The 21594-nt window shown below is 37.4% G+C and overlaps 1 protein-coding gene across 2 annotated transcripts in view; it reads left to right on the top strand.

Moving 5' to 3' along the window:
- UBA2 (ubiquitin like modifier activating enzyme 2) overlaps positions 1 to 18907 on the top strand; it is a 31151-nt gene extending 12244 nt beyond the window's left edge. Inside the window, exons 7-17 of one of the 2 annotated variants that reach the window (XM_019742723.3) lie at positions 9 to 76; positions 548 to 669; positions 2760 to 2859; positions 3816 to 3982; positions 5935 to 6028; positions 6119 to 6231; positions 8789 to 8944; positions 10360 to 10456; positions 14531 to 14636; positions 16382 to 16518; positions 18032 to 18907. In XM_019742723.3, coding sequence (XP_019598282.1) covers positions 9 to 76; positions 548 to 669; positions 2760 to 2859; positions 3816 to 3982; positions 5935 to 6028; positions 6119 to 6231; positions 8789 to 8944; positions 10360 to 10456; positions 14531 to 14636; positions 16382 to 16518; positions 18032 to 18213 — 1342 coding nt within the window. In that variant the 3' untranslated portion in view covers positions 18214 to 18907. Of the gene's footprint in view, positions 1 to 8; positions 77 to 547; positions 670 to 2759; positions 2860 to 3815; positions 3983 to 5934; positions 6029 to 6118; positions 6232 to 8788; positions 8945 to 10359; positions 10457 to 14530; positions 14637 to 16381; positions 16519 to 16851; positions 17067 to 18031 lie in introns of those variants that run through there. The other variant, XM_074314413.2, reaches the window with a different exon arrangement.
- The last annotated feature ends 2687 nt before the right edge of the window (positions 18908 to 21594 follow it).

Below are 21594 nucleotides of genomic sequence, written 5' to 3'. Positions count from 1 at the left end.
AATTATAGCCAGTTGTTTGGGGAAGAAGATGCTGATCAAGAAGTATCTCCTGACAGAGCTGACCCTGAAGCTTCCTGTGAGTAAACTATTTGAGATACATTTTCTTATTAGTGATCACTACCTTTATTTTGCTAATTTAATATTGATAGCTTAAAAGGGGGGAAATGCCGTTATGTTTTAGATATTATATTATATGCTTCAGATGCATTATTTCATCTTTAAAACAATGTTTTGAAAATGAATACTCCCATTTTACTGGTGAAGAAATCAAGGTGCAGAGAAATTTCACAAATCTAGTAAATAGAGCTGGGAGTTATTCCCAGATCTGATTACAGGTTTATACTTTGCATTGCTCTACATGTGGCCTTGAGAAACCGAGGTAGAATAAAGATGCTGATGAGCATGTTATTTTCCTTTCTCCTTGAACTTGGAGTGTGTCATGTGCAGGTGACTTTTATGAGTGACTCTTTTTTCCCCCCCAAAGATGGATGAGAGCTTAGTTCTACATTTATTACAGTTGAAAATAAAAATGGTGCTTGTTTTGTAGGGGAACCAATGGAAGCTGAAGCCAGAGCCAGAGCCTCTAATGAAGATGGTGACATTAAACGTATTTCCACTAAGGAATGGGCTAAATCAACTGGATATGATCCAGTTAAACTTTTTACCAAGGTAGGTTTATTTTATAATTACAACTTGATTTGGTTTGTTTTAAAGTAGTACGTGAAATTGAATTACGCTTCTTTTTATGCCTAATGCTGTCTTAATAAATTGATGTATTTGGGATAAGCAGGTTTTGAAACTTCGGCATCTGTACTAAATCAGTGTAGTATCTTTATAGGAGGTAAAAAACATTCTTGGTTGTCTTACACACTCTTGGTTGTCTTGCCTTCCCTCACTTTCATTGAAATTCTTGGTTTTCCTTATAACTAACCTTTGTGTCTTGCTGTTTCTCCTCTTATATCCCTTTCCTGCTTAAGTCTTCTATTGGCAGTTCGGTTGACATGTTTTGAATTGCTCTTGAATCTTGAAGCCTCTTGTTCTTGGCTGAATCCATTTTCATTAGTATGTATTATTTTCCTGCTGAATATTTCTAGAGAAAAAACACAAGTCTGTAGTGTTACTATAAGGGGAGAGAGGTTATGTAGTACACCATTCTAGGACCTGATATTCCTGTTGTAATCAATATGGGGCAGTGCCTTCTGGGGCTGTGTAGTGCCAAAGTAGTATGAAGAACAACCTCTGCATTCCCAGTGCAGTGTGGAGGAGAAGTAGTCTCAACAGGACTTAGGCTGTCTGAGGTTAGGAACAGCGAGGAATCTATACCTGATTTCCTGCTGGGCTGCAGGATGAGCAGAGGTACCAGTCTCTGAGGTAGGAAGCAGATGTGTTGTGTAGGAATTGAAGGGTAAGGGAAGGAGATTGAACCAGTTTTGAGATTCATATAGAATATTGGAGAGATGACAAGTGATTCTACAGGTAAGTAGAGAGGTTTAGACTAGATGTGTATTTCAGATCCATCGGTTTATAAAAAGGGAAAAGAGTGTGAAGACAGTTCAGTACAGAACTCTGAGGGACTCCCAGTATTTAATAATTGGATAGAGAAGAACACGGAGCCCATGCGTGGGAAACCTTGCTAATTCCCCATTACCTGGAAGGCTTTTCAGCCAAGCACTGAAGGTTCTATGCAAAGTGTCTCCAGCCACATTGGTGGCCCAAATCATACTCAACTCCTCCTTCCTTGCCTGTGTACCCATTTCAGGTGTTACCATCTCCTTGAACTTTTTCTTCATTTCTTAGACAGATGCAGAATTCCTGATAGTATTCAAAGCTATGTGATTTTCACACTAAATTGTATTCTATTTATTTGTATATTTGGCTAGTTTTCCAAAGATTAAGGATACTTAATATTGATTGAATTGAATATATTTTGATAGAAATAGTTGTCACTTTTTTTATTAAGCCAAATCTAAATTCATACCACATACATATAATAAATCAATCAACAATAGAAAAATGCAGCTAAGGAAAAAGTAAAAATATTAAAATTAATCTGCAATTCTGTTAAGTTGGTGCAAAAGTATTAGGTTGGTGCAAAAGTAATTCCAGTATAAAAGGTTAAAAATAATTGCAAAAACTGCAATTACTTTTGTACCAACCTAATACATGGGATAGTATCGTACATGTGACAGTCTTTCGGTCTACATACAGTAATGTTTTTATTTTTGAAATAGTAATTGTTTTCTTGTCTGTTTTTTTTTTTTTGGGGGGGGGGACACATTTCACAGATGTCACAGATGGTTAAGAAATTCTGGTCTTGAGCACTTTGAAAATGTGTATGCTTTATTGGTATGTACCCACAGACTTGAAGATACTGCTGACTGGTATCTAGGCTCGATGACTGTTCAATTCTTGCAGAGCTGATGTGTATTTATTTAGCCCCTTGATTGGTGTGATTATGCTTCAGACAGATACTTGGCGCTTTAGGGGAACTTCTAGGGAGGTGACCTGGGAGGGCTGGGTTAGTCAGCACAATTTAGAGTTCCTTACTCTGCTTTCCTCAGTTTCAGTTGTAGGGGTTCTGTGTAAAATTTCCTTTTACAAAAGGCTTAAGGTTTTTTTTTCCTTAAAAATTGTTAATCTACTGACGTATGACATCTTTAAATCAGAACATTTTATAGTGTAATAGTGATCGTAAATAAGCAATAAAACTTTGTTATAGGGACTGGAGGGTTCATGGAATTGATCTTTTTTTTTTTAAGCTTTTTAAAGATGATATCAGGTATCTGTTGACAATGGACAAGCTATGGCGGAAAAGGAAACCTCCGGTTCCTTTGGACTGGGCTGAAGTACAGAGTCAAGGTAAAGGATACATTTTAGTCTTTGGGATCCATAAATTGGAAATTCCCTCATCTAGAGTCTTCAAATAGCTGTTGTTTCTGGACAATGGTATACGGTCATGGTAAGAAGTTCAAATAATTCAGAAAAGTGTGAAGAAAGGAAAATCACTGGAAATCTTATCACCTAGAAAAATAGCCACTCAACATTTTAGGAAATGTCTGGTAGTCAATTCTATGCACTTTGACACAGGCAGTTGTGTATGCACTTCACATAATGGAATCGTACTATTCATATACTCTGACTTGCTCTTTTCAGTAAATGATACTTAACTAGTTTCTTATCAGTTAACATTTAATTGTTTCATATTTTCCATGAAACAGTGTGTGATGACTATATATGTACGTACATCTTTGTACCTTTTTGTGATTATCTCATTAAGATTTAGGAACATATTTAATAATTTTATTAAATGTGAATAAAACTATTGCAGTAATGACTGCTTCCTCATCCTACTCCTCCTCAACACGTTTGTGTGTCTACTTTATCTGAATTGTATTGCAATTGATTTATGCACAGCAGTGGTCAGCACTTGGCACTTACAGGGTCCCAGGAGATTTGGGGTGTCAGTTCGGAGCAGTTCTCCACAGTAATGGATACTTTACGTACAGACCGATTTAAGTATGGCTCTAATGGCTTCCAGTTACTGAGTGGTAACTGTGTGCTGAGCATAATGCTTATCAGCTCATCCGCGTTATATCCTTGCATCCCCCAATAGCCCTGCGAGGTTCTGAGGCAGTCTTGCCCCTTTCCCGTCTCCATGTTAGCAGTCTTCTTTCAAATATATGTGTCATACTGCTAATGATTTTAATGGACTTCGTTTCATTCTATTTTATTTTCTTATTGGTCAGGCATTGAATTGTTAAAAAAAGTAGAGGCATGATGTTTAATAGTGAAATTTCTAATATTTTTTCCCTTAGGAGAAGAAACCAATGCATCAGATCAACAAAATGAACCCCAGTTAGGTCTGAAAGACCAGCAGGTTCTAGATGTAAAGAGCTATGCACGTCTTTTTTCAAAGAGCATCGAGACGTTGAGAGTTAATTTAGCAGAAAAAGGGGATGGAGCTGAGCTAATATGGGACAAGGTTCGTTTTGAAAAAGTGGCAGTTACATTAGATGTATATTTTAGTTCTTAAACTGTAATTGGAAGCTAGTAATTTTTGGATATTGTTTATGTTACCAGATTCCAAGGACATAATGTTCTTTTCGTTTAGGTGTTTTCAATCTCTAATTACTACATTGAATTATGGATTTTCTCTACATGAATTCAAGCAATATTAAAACCTCATTTTAGATTCTAGTGATGTGTTCATGGTTTATAATTATGTTGACTGGAGAAATAATGTGAATGTATTGGAGTAAAATGTTTCACTGACTTAAGAAAACTTCTTGTGTAATATAGATTTGTTAATAGAAGTCATAAAATCCTTTTGGAGACAACAGTGCATGGGCCTAATTCAACCTTGAAGTAATAAAATTGCCTTTCCATTGAAACAGCTATAACTTAGAGGTCTGAGACCTCTCAATACAAAAATGAGATGTAATTATTCTTAGAAGTTAAAATAATATTTTATTTTGCAAGTAGATGTCATTGTAAGGTTTGATGAGTTAATTTTACTCACTTTTAATTGTAGTCAGTATCGTCTATGGCTGTAAGTGATATATCTGATCAAGTATATGTTCCTATGATGGTAAAGATTTGCCATGGGTTTTAAAGTAAGGGGAAAAGTTTGGTCACTTAGCAACTAAGATGATAACTTGATGGGTGCAAACTTTGTAACTGGTTGAATCAGCCATTTAAAATATAGCTAGTAAATTTAGATTTGGGGAATTCTTGTGAACATTATTAGTCTCTTGGGTTTATGTGGTATAAGGTGTAACTATTTTAAAAACTTTCATTGTTATTGTTATAATAGAGATTTAGGAGGTTGTCATCCATACATCGCAGGCTAGATAATGAAACCTTGGAAGTGGGAATTGTTACCCTATGTGAGTGAAATCTATCCCTAGTGGGTGTGATAAGCCAGTTGCCTAGGGAAGTACTTAATGGACTCTGTTTAATAACCACAACCATGTGAGATGTTTATATCATTTTCCCTGTTTAACAGATTAAGAAAGTTTGGGTTGGGGAGGTTGATTTGCCTAAGGTTACACAGCCATCCAATAAGTATATAAAGAACCCACATCCTGTCAGTGCTTTTTCTTTTATATTTTGGTGCTTCTGAGTTACAGGGTAGGATAGTATCTTCTAAGACAGCAAGAAGCCTTGCTGAAATCTAATTAAAGAGACTAGGATATAGTCTCAGGAAGAATATAAATTGTCAGGGGAAAACTTTTATTGTATTACTGTATCTGAAAAGAAATAGCAAATAATAGGAGAGAGGTGTCTGTGAAGGGAATCTGGAGAAGGAAAGCCAGAATGAGTCACCTGGGTTTTCCTGAGGTTTTAATGAAACATCTTTCTCAAAAAGCCTCCGTTTCTTTGCTTGAAATTTGTGCTTGTCAAACAGCCTTCTCATTACAGGCATACCTTATTGTACTTCGCTTTATTGCGTTTCACAGATGTTGTCTTATTTACAAATTGGAGGCAATACCCTCCACCAGCTAAAGGATTATGACTTGCTTTATTGCGGTGGTCTGGAACTGAACCCGCAATATCTATCTCCAAGGTACGCCTGTACTGACTAATGGACCCAGGAAAGGATTGCCGTTGTCAGTGAATGGAATTGGGGTTTTGTTGTTTACACTTAGTCTCCAGTGCATTTGTTTAAGCAGGAGTGAGTTCCTGGAAGCCTGGTGGCTCTTGGCATTCTTGTCAGATTACATTCCTGGGTAAGAGTTGCTGACGATGAGACCCTGTCCCTTACTCATCTACTCTCTATGCTACTGTAAGGCTTGACCTCTCCTTAAGGCCGTCTGTTGTGGGTGACTGAGTACAGTGTTATAACAAACATGCGAAAGTACTGTTCTGAAAGTAATACTAAACAATTTAGTACATTTCTGGGGAGACTTGTTAAATTATTTAAATCATTGACAGGATGACCCATCTGCAATGGATTTTGTCACCTCTGCTGCAAACCTCAGGATGCATATTTTCAGTATGAATATGAAGAGCAGATTTGATATAAAATGTAAGTTTTGTACTTCAGTTGTATCATCTAAAGCGCTAAGTTACTCTTTTTAACAGCTAAGCATATTCATCTTTCTAATTTTGTTTTTAGCAATGGCAGGGAACATTATTCCTGCTATCGCTACTACTAATGCAGTGATTGCTGGGTTGATAGTATTGGAAGGATTGAAGATTTTATCAGGAAAAATAGACCAGTGTAGAACAGTGAGTATTTCTATTTGCATTTTTTATTCAACCTCTTCTTAAAGTAATATATTTGCAGGGATAAAATAATTTCTAAAAAAACACATGAAACAGACAATAAAAAAAAACACGAAAACATTAAAATTGGCTTTAAAGCACTGGAGAAATAATTGTTCCAGTTACCTTGTCAATGCGTGCTTAGGTAAGCTTCCTGGAAATTACAACAAAAGGGCAAACATGTTTGCTTCTCTTATACTTGTCTAAAATAGAAGCCGAAGCTAGTTTGCTTCTAACTTTTCCAGTTTTACTGAATTCTTGGAGGAACTCACTGTATGGATTCTTATATTAAGTTTTTTTCAGTTTTTCAATTCTAAGAGTTCTTTATGGGTTTTAAGTTTGGTTTGGTTGTTTTATAGTCCCCTCTTCTTTAGTCATTATTTCAGTTTTCTTTTTTATTTAAAACCTATTTTATATTCTTTGATATTGTTAATGTCTAATCTTTATGAATGATGAATGAGTCTACTGTCATGTCTGCTGGATCTCGCTCATAGTATTTTGTTTGTGTGCTATATAATTCATTTTTTGGTTTTTTTTTTAACTGAATTAGTATTTGTTAAAACTGTAGCTGTGATAATTCTTTAAGGACCTATTGAAGGTATATTTCTTCAAAGAGGATTTGTCACTTCTGGGTGTCTGGGATCCTAATCTGGGACCATTTTTAAATTCTTTAATTTTTCAACTTGTGTATATTCAGACAGCAGATGTGCATGAGCCCTGTATTATTGTAATGAATTATAAAGTAAGGTTTTTCCCCTCCCCGAAGCTCCACGGTCAAGATAATTTTTCTTGTTGTTTCTGTGGGGAAGATGTTTTTCTCCTCTTTACTCTTCTCCCCTGGCAGGTCCTTGCTTTATGTAAGGGTCTCCTATTATAAGAGTTCCTACATTAGTGAGGGATGGGCTAGGTTTATCTCTTAAGATTAAAGCCACTTGGCTGTTCTCCTTGGATTCTTGCTTTCATTCTGTATTGAGTTTGTGTATCTGAAGAAGCTTTGTTTTCTTACCAGCTTAGCAATTCAAAAGAACTCCTTAGAAATATTGTAGCCAATATTTTTGTTATTTAGGGTCTCCTTTTTACTATAATGTTGAAATAAAAGGACCAATGTACTTACAGGAATTTCTAAAATATACCTACTCTGAGATGGTACTCTTATTTTTCAGTGCCATTATTGATGCAGTCTTAAAATAGCTTACTGTTTTCATGAAATTTCAGAGTGAAGGAATGTAGAATCATTGCCAGCCTGCCATCTTGTTTTAGTTTTTTATTTAAAATATTTTTGCTATTATCCTTTTAATTTCTAACAACTCTATTTTTTGAATTCTTCCTTTTTATAGAAGCCTGAATTTGTCCTATGGCTACAGTATCACTTTGAGCTCACAAACAGTACTAATTATTGGATTTGTTAAAATGTCTACTGTTTGCTATAACACCCTTCTCCTTCTCGTTTCTTTGCCTTCTCACCTCTATCCCTGTCTTAGGTTAATGATACTTATGTCTGGATTTTATTCACATTTGTAAATGAATTTCAGGATAGATTAATAGTGTTAGGCTGGGTCTTGGTAGTGTTGGCGGTTGTTTTCGTTTCTGTCAATTGCCCTTAGCACAGTTACCTTCCCAGTGAAGCCCAAGATCAAACAAATCTCTTCCCACCTTGTAATCTGCTTCCAGACACACCAGGATGATGACTAGTACCAGTAATACTGTGACCTCAGGAGGTCTCTTCCTAGCACTTACTGCCTCTTGAGGGATTTACTTATTTAAGCTGGGGGCAATCCATGGGTTCCTCTTTAGAATTATTGCATCTTAGCAAACACCACAGTACATGGTAGTGACAAGATAAGAATTTGTGTATCAGCTTTTGATGTTGTCCTGACATTTGTATTGATCTGGCTAATAGTATGAGGTTGGGGCCTTTTTAAATTTCAGGGCAGTTTTTTCAATTTGCCTTGGTTCTTATAATTTTTTGGAGGGGGGAGGTTATTAGGGAAATGGTAAATAGGAGCTTAGAGTGGCAGAAGTACATTATTATTTTTTTCCTCTTAGTTATATAAATGTCAATATCATAGTCATAGAAAACTTAGAAGAAAGGCAAGCACATTGGTTCCATACATCTGTGAAAGCATGATCATTAATTGGATGTATTAGTGTACTTGTCGTGTTGAGAAGTTGACTTAAAATTGATAAGAATAACCACTAGTAAGGCGCCCAGAAACTGCTTTAATGATACCAGAGATGAGTATGGCTAGGCCCCTATTCTTGCTAAATGAATTTGCAGGATAGTCTACAGTCTTCAATAAAAGGAGATTTCAGTAAGCTCCGCCTTTCACATAGTAGCTAGTTTGGCAAATAAGCCTCTTATGGTCATGATTTTCCTCATCCTTTTTGCCGTCTAGAAGGGAATATTTAAGACATTTTTTGTTGGCTGTACAGTAAACAAGCCAGTAAACTTCAGATTGTATGGTATATAAAATTGTAACTTGAATTTCTGATTTCTGCTTGTGTTTTTCCTCCTCCGAAGATTTTTTTGAATAAACAACCAAACCCAAGAAAGAAGCTCCTTGTGCCTTGTGCTCTGGATCCTCCCAACCCTAACTGTTACGTGTGTGCCAGCAAACCAGAGGTGACGGTACGACTGAATGTCCATAGAGTGACCGTTCTCATGCTACAAGACAAGGTAATCCACAGGCTGCTTCTCCTCCACGGCTTTGCTCATTTTCCTTTTCCCAGAAAAACCCCCAAGTTCCCTTTTGCTCTTTACAGTGTTACTGCGAAGCCAGTAACAAACTGAAAGCCAGAGGTTACTCTAAAAGACTGACTACTAAAGTGTGTTACTCTCATATCCTGGGTTGCTTTACCATCTGGGATCTTGCTGGCTTTTCTCTCTGTGGTTCCAGAATATGTGCCTCACATCCCAGGAAGAAATTGGGTGTATTTGGCTAGAAAATGCATCCCAGGTAGTACAGAGGTGGCACAGTGTCTTGGCAAGCAAGAGACTCTTTGCTTGCTCTTTGTTTCCCAGATAATATGTAAATTCTATATTTTTTGGCAGGTAGGAGATACAGTTAAATGGTCTGGTGATGGTCCTGATTCTGGTGTGTTACGTTAGTCCCTGAAGAGATGCAGCATTTGGGCACCTGCATTTACCTGTAGAGCTCTGCAGTGAGGGAAGCGGGGTTTAGGATGTGGTCTGGTTCTGTGGCCTGGTCCTTAGGTTCCTCCTAAACCAGCTAGATTAGTTTCTTTAGTAGGAAAGATATCAAAGTGGCCCCAATGGATGTCAGTTCCCACTTTGGGGATCACTCCAGATTGTTCTCTGATTATAGCCATCATCATGTTACATATTTATATACCTCCTAGACCTTCATGGTTCTAAAGGCTGCTTTAGAGGGAACGTAGATCCATTTCTCATGGAAATGGATATATATGGCAGGTTGATTTGAGCTTATGTTTTGGATGGGGATGCAGTAGGACTTGGAATACTGGCCAGTAGAGGGTGGTTGCCCCATCTTCTTTCTTAGGAAATAATTATAGTTGGTATTTACTCATTCTTGATCTTAAAGGCAATTCCACTATTTGTAGGGTAAACAGACCTTTATAGAGTTCCCTTTCTTTAGGAGTAGGTAGATTTGACAGAATATTATCACTTTTGACCCATCTTGGAATTTAAAGAGAGATGGAACTTGGGAAGGGGAAGACTATCTGAGAATCAGTTAATGAGGAAATTTGCATCTATAAAACATTTGCCAGTACAGAGTTGTCACCCAGACTGAGACAAAATATTTTTATGTGTCTAGCTCAGTACCTAATCTGCAAGGGAGGACAAAATACCAAAAACCAAACAAGGAGTTCTCAGTCCCCCATTTAGAGGAAATTTTATCTGATCTTTATCAGTGGTCAAACATGGGGATAGAACGAGGGCATGAAATAATTGGGTGGTTTCCTGCTGCTGTCTTGTTTGCCCTAAGATATCTTAGAACAACTTGGCCCCTTTCCAATGGAAGGGGAAAATAGAGCCTTTATGGAAAAAAGTCTAGTTTTTTATGGTGTTTAGTTACATATATTAATATTTGGAATCTTTTTTCCCTGCAGATAGTCAAAGAAAAATTTGCTATGGTAGCACCAGATGTCCAAATTGAAGATGGGAAAGGAACAATCTTAATATCTTCAGAAGAGGGAGAGACAGAAGGTATTAAACATTGCATTTGTTCACTCCCCTCATTTGAGTGGAGACTGCCTAAATGAAAGAATGCACATTAATGTATCCATTTGCTATATATGTTTCTCAGTATCTCCGCTGAAAGGGGCGATATTTGGTCATGGAGGTACTCTCCCAAGGCGGCATTGCTTTGGTGGGATCCCACAGTTCCAGATTTGGGAACTCCGTGTTATCAGCATGTCTCAGGGAATATTTTTTAATAACCCAGTGCACAGTCACCGTTTACAGTGACTATAAATGTCCACTTGGAAGGAACTTGTCCACTTGGTAGGAACTGTCTTGCCTGTATCATTGATCCTGGGAGCTAAATGGTAATGAGAAGATGACTCTGCTTCTTAGATCAGAGTAGGTAACTAAGCCTTCATAGCCTGCTCCTGCTATAGAGCAGAAGATAGTGCTGAAAATCAGTGCCCAGTTTGGGCTTTCTAGACTTTTTATTTTTCAAGTTCAAACAGGCCATCCCTTTTGTTAATGCATTTGTTATACAAGGTACAGTGCATTTGATTCTGTTTAAATTTTCTTTGTGAGAATTGGTTCTGGTTCTGGTTCAGCCTACATTAGTCAGTCTGATTGGACTTAAAGTTCTCCCACCTTTTCTGTCACTTTGGCATCTCATTTGTTGGGTTATGTTAGTTGATTTCTCATTTTCCAAATTTTTCCATTACTTTCCAAATCTAGGGGCATTGTTTTCCCTTTAAATTGACTTTTTATTCACCTATTTGTTCAGTGGTCATTTATTCAGTACACTTTGTCACATCCTGATGGGGATTCACATGTCAAGCCTTCTTTAAATTAAAACTTAAGTGTTCAGATTCTTGACTGTAGTTCCTGTCTAGAAATTGTTTGGGACGCTAGGTCATGAATAATTGGAGACCATGTTTTGGCTGGGCAGTAGTCTATTTTAAGAGTCATCTAGTTGAATATTTAGGCCCATTCTAGCCAGCCATCTTAAAAAAACACACACACAAAAAAAACGTTTTTTATGACTAGATGCTGTCTTTAGTTTTATCCAGCTCTTTCAGATGCTAGGACCTTAAAAATAGAAACTGGACAAGAATCTCAGTGGCTTAAGTGTGGGCCTTCTCCACAAAATACCTGTGCTGCTGAGGATGAGATGGCGTTTATTAAATACATGTAGAGTCTTGTGCGATAGGAATGGTCATAGGTGCTCACAATTTAAGGATGACTAAGACAGTAGTCTCTGGTTTGAAGTACTTTATAGCCTAGAAGAAGAGTTTATCAGCAAGTGAATTTAGTACAGTCTTAAGAAATACTGTGGAAAAAGAGTGTGTGAATTGAAACTTTGTTAAAGGGGCAGGAGGATGGTCACAGGAAAAAGGACTGTTGGGCCAGTTCTTGAAGAAGTAAGGACCCTCTGGGCAGAGAAGGGAGTGTCTGCATTTGGACAGAATGAGCAGCATCTACAAAGGCATGACTTAGAAAACAACATAAGAGGCTTTGGGAATGGCCAGTTATTTTGTTTCAGTGGAAGGTGGGGTGCTGTGGGGTTGGCAGTGGTGGTTCATTGGAGATGCACTGGAGGATTTCCATGGTGTGCAGGTAATGTGTGTTTGTCTTCCTCTCCCCCGGTATCTCACTCGCTTCAGGGCTAAGCACTGAATTAAAGTGTTGACCTTCCAGTGTAATTTGCACAGGGTGAGTTAAGGGTGCGAGAGTGGAGGCAGGAGCCAGTTAGGGAGGAAAAAAATGAAGGGAGTGGCAATTTTTACTAAGATAGAAGCAGATGACAAATTTCAGATTTGCAAGGTGAGACTTCTGGGTACAGGTGAGGAAGAGTAGCATGGTTCGGCCTGTCCAGGACTGCTGCCAGGACTCGGGCTTTACAGAGGATGCTAACTCACCAGGATAGAATGCACAGTATCTGTTTTCCTTTTGGCTGTATCAGGACTGAGGAGCTGTAGTGAGTGGGAATGTGTGAAAGGTCTTGGGGATGGAAGTCTGAGTGGGGACTAATCACTTTTTAAGGACATTTCAGGTAGATTAAAATGTTAAATATGTAAAAGAAATAGAAACTGTCAGTAGTTTCTGGGTTTCTGGGTCAGGGTAGGGAGCTACTTGCAAAGCATTTTCCTTACGAGCAATGTGAGAAATAATAAAAATTAAAGAAAAAGATTGTTTGGTTATGTAGAAAATTACATACCGTATTTTGCCATGTATAATGTACTCCTGTGTATAATGCACACTCACGTTTTTGGCCCAACTTTCAGGGAAAAATTTTTTGTTTTAACTTTAATTCAAATTTTTATTTGTATACATTTAGGTACTTATTTTTTATATTATAAAGGAATTTTAGCATTTTTTTTTTAACATTATCGTACAAGAAATTTTATGTAACAAATAATTATAAAACACAAGAACAGATACAAGGCACAAGAAATTTTATGTACCGGTGACAAATGTACGATATTTGTGCATCATTGAATGGCAAGAACTCTTCATCGGTGCAAGATCATTGTAAGTTCAACAAAACCGATTATCGTATTCCAGGCTACTATTTTGCATGTGGATATCGTTATTGATTTCTAGAGTTACACTTTTAACTCATAAGCATAAACAAAATAATTAAAAACATTTATATCTATACAAGAACTAGTACTATCCATGTATAATGCACAACCTTATTTTTCCTTCACAAATTTGGGCGAAAAGTGCGCATTATACATGGCACAATACAGTAAATGTAAGCATAGTAAATAGAATTTAAAATATAGTTTACTTCGTATGTGTCAGGCACTGTGGAGACAGGCCAACAGGTTCTGTATGTCTGTGCCCCTCAAAGAACAAATATTTAATAAAGTGGACTGAGTGTTGCGAGGAGGGAGTGTGACTAGGGAGCAAGATGAGGAAGCAAGTTTTTTCTTTTTTCAAAGACTATTTTTTATTAAAAAATTTTTTATTCAATTACTGTTGACATACAATATTCTGTTAGTTTTAGCTGCACAGCAGAGTAATTAGACATTTGTATACCTTACAAAGGGGTCGCCCCAAGAAGTCTGGTACCCACCTGACACCACACGGTTACTACAGTCTTATTGATTATATTCCTTGTGCTGTAGAGGATGTGGTTTTGTAGATGAGACTTGAGTTCTGTTACAGTTTAGGAGAGGAGCATTTGAACGTGCAGTAGAGAGGATAATTGAGGCAGAAAGGCTCTAGAAGACGTAGGAAGTAGTGATACCAAAAGTTTGTTGGAGGGATTGTTCTTCATTGCAGTATTTATAATCCATGTAGCAAAAGTTTATTGAGTGCTAACTGGGTGCTAAGCACATTCTACATCCTGGGGATATTCAGATGAAACAGAAATGACGTGGAAGGTAGAACTAGGTTGGAGTATTTACTTTTGGGAGGCCCCACTAGCTCTTTATGGAGAAATGTTGAAAATTTATGTTGAGAAATTAAAATTTTATTTCAAGTTTCTTCATGTTTCTAAATTGTAAAAATTGCTAAAAAGCAGTTTGTTGAAGGTGTGGATAATCTCTTCACAACATAGAATATATTTTGAACTCGAAAAGTTGTCTTTGACTTCTAGATTCATTTGGTTTGAATGGGAGACAGTTCTCAGAATTTCTGTTTGGTGCCCTTGAAATAGTTGTGGTAGTTGAGTGTTTAGGGCTGAATTCCTAAGTGCCTAATATTTTAGTGGATTAGTTTGCTAGAGCTGCCATGCCAAAATACACAGATAGGGTGACTTAAATAACAAATTTTTTTTTCCCTCATAGTTCTGGAGGCTAGAGATCTTAAAGTGTGGACAGGTTTGGTTTCTCCTGAGGTCTCTCTCTTTGGCTTCTTGTGAAGATACCAGATTGGATTAGGGCGCACCTTAAAAGCCTCATCTTAAGCAGTTCTTTGAAAAGCACTGTCTCCAAATGCAGTCCCATTCTGAGGTACTGGGGTTAGGGCTTCAACGTAAGAATTTGAGGGGACACAATTCAGTTTATAATAGGGGATTAACCTTTTTAAAACTAACGTGACTACTCCAAGGAGATACAACTAACGTATCCAAATTCCTTTCAAATTTCCTAGCTAATAATCACAAGAAGTTGTCAGAGTTTGGAATTAGAAATGGGAGCCGGCTTCAAGCAGATGACTTCCTTCAGGACTACACTTTATTGATCAACATCCTTCATAGGTAGGAACTATTAATATTTTAAGTATAAGAAATTATTTGAATATACACACTTAAGATAAAGTGGATGAAGATAAAAATTTTCTTTTTTTTTTTTACCCTTAAGCTCTACTGTTCATTTGAAACTGCACAGTATGTTTGCTCCATTTGGCCACTAAATTCCCTGAGAGTCGATCTACAGAAAAATTTGGGAATTTAGAAATAAAAGGGATAGGCAAAAAATGTTTAAGGTAACTAGTCAATGGTGGGTGATCAAAAAGAGGGTATAAATCTAGGTGTTTGAAGTTATAATCAGAGGTGAGTTCATTTTGAGAATTAAACTAGAATAAAAACTTTCAATTATTTTTAAATATTTATTAGAAGAAATATTTGTCCCATAAAACAAATATTTCATTTGTGATCTGGAACAATAATAAGAGAATATTTTGAATTACCCCATATAGATTTCTAAGTTGTATTTTTCTTTTTCTTTGATTTTACATGCTAAATAAAAAGCATTCAAAGTGCTTGTGTTACAGAATATTCGCATATATATAACAATTAACATACAGATGGTCCTCCATTTTGGTAATTTTATCTGTTGAACCAGGTGCATTTTTGTGCATGTTCATTGGTATCCTAAACCCTGGCTTAGGACTACTGGGTACTATCTAACCAACATAAAGTGTTGCCAACTGTGTCCAGTTGTTTTGCCAGTATCATCCTCTCTATACAAACATATGGCTTGTGTAGTTGTTTGGAGAAGATTGTATTTTATATACTTGCTTTATAAAAAGCATAAAATGACAGGAAAGACTGAATGTGGGTGATTAATAATAAGTGTAATTACAGTTAGCCAATTGAGGCAAAGATAGATCGTGCTATGAGTGATCTCTAGCCCCAGTTAGACACCAGGTGGATGTCAGTGGTGTGCTTATGTTCAGGTGAGAAAGAAAAGACAATGAAAGGACATGTACAATAAAAGGGAAATACGTCAGATGGTATCTAAAAGAGGAGGCATAATTGGGGAGGTAAATCATATTTTTTTATCTCTCTGGGAACAGAACCCCCCTTATAATGTAAGTCTTTTGTGTGACATTCATGCATTAAACTTTCATACATATTTTTGAGAACTCATTATAAAAGCAGGATGCTGCCTGTAAAGATCGCGGGAAATCCAGACCCCATGTAATCCTACTCCTAAAACACCAAATTACCTTCTTTAGTCAAGATTAGAATAGTGTGGAGAATCTTTTCTCATAGTAGCTAAAGAAATAATACCACAGAGTTGCATTGAGCCATAGAGTTTTGGGCTCAGTTTTCTGCTTTAGCAATAAAAGTTATTTCACACGTAGAAACCCTTTCCCTGATTTGAAGGTGTAGTGGTATTGACCATTTGAGTTAAGAGTTTTGAATTACCACAGAAATCTGTTGTGTACAGTCTTGTTTTTTATTTTAGCTCTTTTTTTTTTTTCTTTCTTAAATTACCTGTGGTTTTTTTTTGTTGTTTTGTTTTTTGTTTTAATTTATTGGGGTGACAATTGTTAGTAAAATTACATAGATTTCAGGTGTACAATTCTGTATTACATCATCTATAAATCCCATTGTGTGTTCATCACCCAGAGTTATTTTAGCTCTTTGAAAAGCAGAGTCCAAACATTTTGGTATGTACATAGTGTACACTCGGAGCTTTGAGGAACAGTGCGCCTCTGCTTTCGTGAATAGTCATAGTGGTGGTTCAGTTTTATAGTGTGTGGTTCTCTTTACAGCGAAGATCTAGGAAAAGATGTTGAATTTGAAGTTGTTGGTGATGCCCCAGAAAAAGTGGGACCCAAACAAGCTGAAGAGGCTGCTAAAAGCATAACCAATGGCAGTGACGATGGAGCTCAGCCTTCCACGTCCACAGGTGAGTCATGGCCCCAGCCTGCAGGTTGTTAATTACCCACCAAACAAGACTGTATAGAAACACTGATTATTTTATGAACGTCGACCATAAAGAAGAATCTACAGGACTGGAGGTGTGTGTTGGTTTGGCATTGATTGTTTTCATGGAGCTTTGAATGTATGAACTATGAAGACATTTAAAACTGGGGAATATTCTTAAGGAAAATAGAAATACTGTGTTATTTTCTGTTTGTGGGTTTTTACAACTGGAAATTTCGGTGAGTTTAGTAGTGCATAAAGACGTTCATTCTTAGTAGTAGTAGTTTTGGATTTTGTATGCCTGTGTTTTATTTAGGGGCAACAGATCAGTGCATCTGACTATTTTGAGTGAACAGATAGATGCTTGGTAAGTAGAGACTTGTAGCATTTCACAGTTTTCTCAGAACCAGTATGTCTTTGGGAAAATGCATCAGAGACTTTGTTTCCCTGGGTGGTCAGGTCTGGTGCTTGGTGCTTCACTGCTGGATTTGGATGTTTACTACCCCCCACCCCACCCTGCCCCACCCCCCCAATGCACATACACCTCTTCATTCTTTAAGTCAGGAAACGAAAAGTTACTGATTTTTTTACTAATCTGTTTCCATTTCTTTGACCCAGTGTTTTTGGTGTTTTTTGGAAATGGTTGTTCTTTGTTCTGATGTTCTCTGTGAGTTTTAAAGATGAACTTTGAGACTATGTAGAGTTTGGCCCAGAGTTCATGACCTTTTTTCCTTCTAAAAATAGAGCAGCCCATCATTTTCCTTTGAGGAAAGGGCTATGGTAGTTTTTTAAAAGTCATAGTTTGAAATGTGCATTTACTGACACCCTACGGTAGGTAGGTTACAGAGGCTGTAGCAATAAGTAACGTAGGTACTCTGCTTTTGAGTTTGTGGAGTAGGGTGGAGGGGCATAAAACCAACTGTAGTGTTAGGTTAAAAGCATGTACTACAGAGCCCACTGCTTGGGTCTGAATCCTGACCTCATCCTCTGCTGATGTGGGACCTTGGGCAAGTCAACCTTTCTACTTCAGTTTCCTTTTCTGGAAAACGGATAATAATGTTATCTTCTTCATAGGGTTGTTGTGATGATTAAATGAGTTGTTATATGCAAAGTGCTCAGAACAGTTCCTGGCACGTTGTAAGTGCTGTGTATACATTGTTTGTGATGATGACGATGGTGATGACTACCAGTATTAGCATTTGTACCTTCCCCCTTTCTGTTGGAGAAATAGAAACAAGGAACTGTAATAATTCCTTTGAGTTATATAATGCTTATTACAATTTTTTGTTTTGATTAGAAAAGAAATAAGCGCTTGTTACGGAAAACACTAAAACAGTACAGAAATACGTAATGTATAAAGCGAAAATTTCTCTAAAGGCAGCCATTCTTAAGTTTGGTGTATATCAGAAGAGTTAGCTTTCCACATACATAAGATATTAGCGAGCCACTAGTAACTCCCACACTTTTAACCATTTTTTTCCTTTTTTTGAAATAAGCACAAGAGCAAGATGATGTGCTCATAGTTGACTCAGATGAAGAAGGTCCTTCAGATAATGCTGACGTTGGTGCAGAAGAGAGAAGTCGCAAGAGGAAATTAGATGAGAAAGAGAATATCAGTGCAAAGAAGTCACGCACAGAACAGACAGAAGAGCTTGATGATGTCATAGCATTAGATTGAACAGAAATGCCTCTGAACAGAACCCTCTGACTGCACTAGGGCATCTGGGCAGAACTGGGTTATTTGTTATGTCCTTTGTTCCAAAGGGGAAAAAATTGACCAGAGACTTGAAGGTGATTGTGCTCTCTTGAAAGCATTCATTTTGCTAGAACTATTAGACACATTGCGGTATGCCATGTGGGAAGTAGGAAGATAGTTTTAAAACCCTTTGAACAAAGCGTTTGCATAACCAGTCATGAGGTGAAACAACACAATGCATGTTGCCTTTTTAATGTAAATACCCTTAGGTATCATTTAATAGTTTTAAAATATTGTGGTTTAGTAAAGTTGATACCTGGTTATAAATATTATGCCTTTATTTTTGGTTAGAAGAAGAATTATTTTTAGCCTAGATCTAACCATTTTCATACTCTTAACTGACTGAAACTGATTCAAAAAAGTATCAAGTGCTATGCATTGAAGCGTGTTTTTAAATGTTACCTGGCACTGTATATATTAATGTAAAACAATGTTAATTTACTCAAGTTTTCAGCTTGTACTGCCTGGTATGTCCATGTAAGAAGCCAATTTTTGTGTATTGTTACAATTTCAAGTTATTTATATTTGATGTTTTGTAAAACTCAAATAAAGCTATACTGTACCTATGGACCAAATAAATGGCATCTGCATACTTGTTATACATGCCTGCACGGTTCACGTGTCTGCTACTTTGTTGGGTTTAGCCATCATATTTACTGCAGCGTGCTCAATTCTTTCCTTTTAAAAAAATTAACTTGTAGATGCCAGGGTTAAAAGATCTCCACTTTCTGCCATAGATGAGTGCTTTTTAAAATACAGCTTTTAGTGGCAATGTTGCTTTTTAAATTTGGATTGTAAATAGTTGGCCTTTTGTTGAAAGCATTTTGAGTGATCTTTGGCCCAGCCCCAGTAACGTGGGACCATGGATTTGAGATTCCAGAGGGGGAGAATCTTTCCTTCATTCTACATTCTTCTCTGACTGCTTGCTCCCTCAGTTCATTGGAGTCCCTTCTTGAGTGTACCATTCAAGGTCCCACTCCAGCCCACAGATGCAGTGGGTCAGCACTCACATCTGTCCTGGCCCCCAGAGGGCCCTGGCCGTACCGCATTCTCACACAAATGTGCCTTGAATTTGCAGATAACAGAAACCCATGAAGCTCTTTCCCCACTCTGTCTCTGCCGTCGGTGGTACTGGCCACAGTCAACTAAATTTCAAATTGACAATTGGTTATACTGTCCCACTTTGAGTAATTCTTAACTCTGCCACCCAGCTTATTAACTCTTACTCCTTGTTTTGAATCATTTGTAAAGTCAGCATGTAATCAAAGCCTTTAGAAAAATCTTAAACAAGACAGCCCTCAGGAGCAAGCTGCTCGATGCCTCCAGGTGGGCTGGCTTCCAGCCTCTGATACAGCAGCTGCGAGCAAGCTGGACCCCTACCCATCTGAGCCCGTGAGGTTCATGTGGCCTTTAGATTTTTAGAAGGTGTTTCATTTTCCTCCAGGAAAAAAAAAAAAAATTTTATTATAGAACTATGTGACAGATAAAAATGAAGTATCTTGGAATGCCACCTCTCAGAGATAAGTTTCGGTTAACTGTTAATAATTTCAATTTTGAATTCTGTGAAGCTCCAGAAATTTGAATTTTGAAATTTTCTTCATTCCTTAAAACCTCACCCTGCCTTTTCAGTAGTGTGTTTCTGGCATTTTGTATGTGTTCTTTTGTTTTCTTTCTCATTTGAATGTACATGGCAGTAAGTGCCAGTTTGATCTGTAGAGGTGTGTTTGTTTGGGCAGACCCATGATTTTATCTCAACAACTCTTATCCTTTTCCAGCAGTTTCTGTCCATTTTCTAAAATCAGGATTTATCAGCAAGGCAAGTCTGACTATAAGGGTCTTGCTCAACTAGACTTAACAGATCCAAACTGCCTTCATGAGCCTGAAGTGTGGAGACACTTTAGATCTGGCCGTGTATTTATGGTTTTCCCATGTGAGTTGTCTTCTCAGTCGGGGAGCTGCAAGTAAGACTCAAGGTTGTTTCCACAGCAGCTTCAGCCTGAAATACAGCCTGACAAACCATCTTCTAGCCTCATTGGAAGCAGTCTGGCAACTGAAGTTTACCTGGAGAGTCCACGGTCCCAAAGATCAAACTAAAGTGAAAATTCTTCATTTGTACTACAAGAATTCAGTGTTTTAATATAGACCCTGAACCCTCAATGAAATAACTGACCAGATGAGAATCATCAGTGGATGCCAAAACCTTTAAACAACAGCACCTAGGCAATGAAAAAAAACAAAAACAACACCAAACCTGAATCTAACGCAGCATCTAGACTTAATTTCCAGCTGACAGGAAATAGAGGTGTAGAGGAACAAGTTAAACATTAAGAGGGAACAACCAGGTAAGTACAGACTGTGGGTCATTCTAGAACTCAAGTGCAAAATAAATGACTAACTGTGACAATTGGAAATTTGAGAAGGGGATAAATTAGGTGATAATGGAATTATTAGGTATGATAATCTTATGTAGGACAGTATCCTTGGAATATTAGGGTTGGAGCTTTGTAATACCTACAACTTTTAAATGGCTCAGCAAAATAGGGAAGAAAAAAGCAAAATTAACATCCAGTTTAGGTGGAGCCTATATACATTACTCATTGTACTATCCAACTTTTCTCTGAAAACTTTAATAATAAAAATGGAGATATGTGGTCTGTATTTTCCTTTTGTGCCTATGTGACTTTTTCAAGTTTTGTACTGAGTACATTCTATTACATGATTGAAATCAGAAAGGCAATAAAGATTATTAAAAATACAAGTTGGCATGAGAAAGTGTTAGAGTGATTCCTGGGTCCGACCTTGAAGTCAGCTTTACTCATCCTTGTTGCTAGGCTGTGACTTAGGAAGAATTCTCATTTGAGCCTTCAGAGAACTAAGAAGAGAGCCAAGTTGTTACCAGGAGATTTATTAGAAGCTGCCAGAAAGGATTTGGTTCATAATAGGTGTGGCTGTTCCTGAAAATTGACCATTGGTGGCACACGTCTGAAGTGGACTTGCCCTAAGGGACACGGGCAAATGGATGCTTTCTACTAGCCCTGTTTAATTTACAGAAAGTGAAAACTATTAAAAATGTTGACAGGTGTTGGTAGTTATTGTGGCTTGTAGAAGTGGTGAAGGCCTCCCATTTGCATGTGCCAGTGTTCCTGAGGTCCAGAATCCCCATTTGACCGTTTTGCAGGAGGATATATTTAGAGAAGTATTTTTACAGAAACTTTCATACTGGGAATACGTTATTTGCATTCTGCACACAGAGGGAATCTCTTCCCCCTTACACATAATTTAAAACCTAGCCAGAAACGAGAA

Source organism: Rhinolophus sinicus, chromosome 8 (assembly GCF_057876585.1).
Source record: "Rhinolophus sinicus isolate RSI-liver-muscle chromosome 8, RSI-T2T, whole genome shotgun sequence".
Lineage (NCBI taxonomy): Eukaryota > Metazoa > Chordata > Mammalia > Chiroptera > Rhinolophidae > Rhinolophus > Rhinolophus sinicus.
The sequence above is the reverse complement of the archived record's forward strand: the minus strand, read 5'-3'. Positions and strand labels throughout refer to the sequence as shown.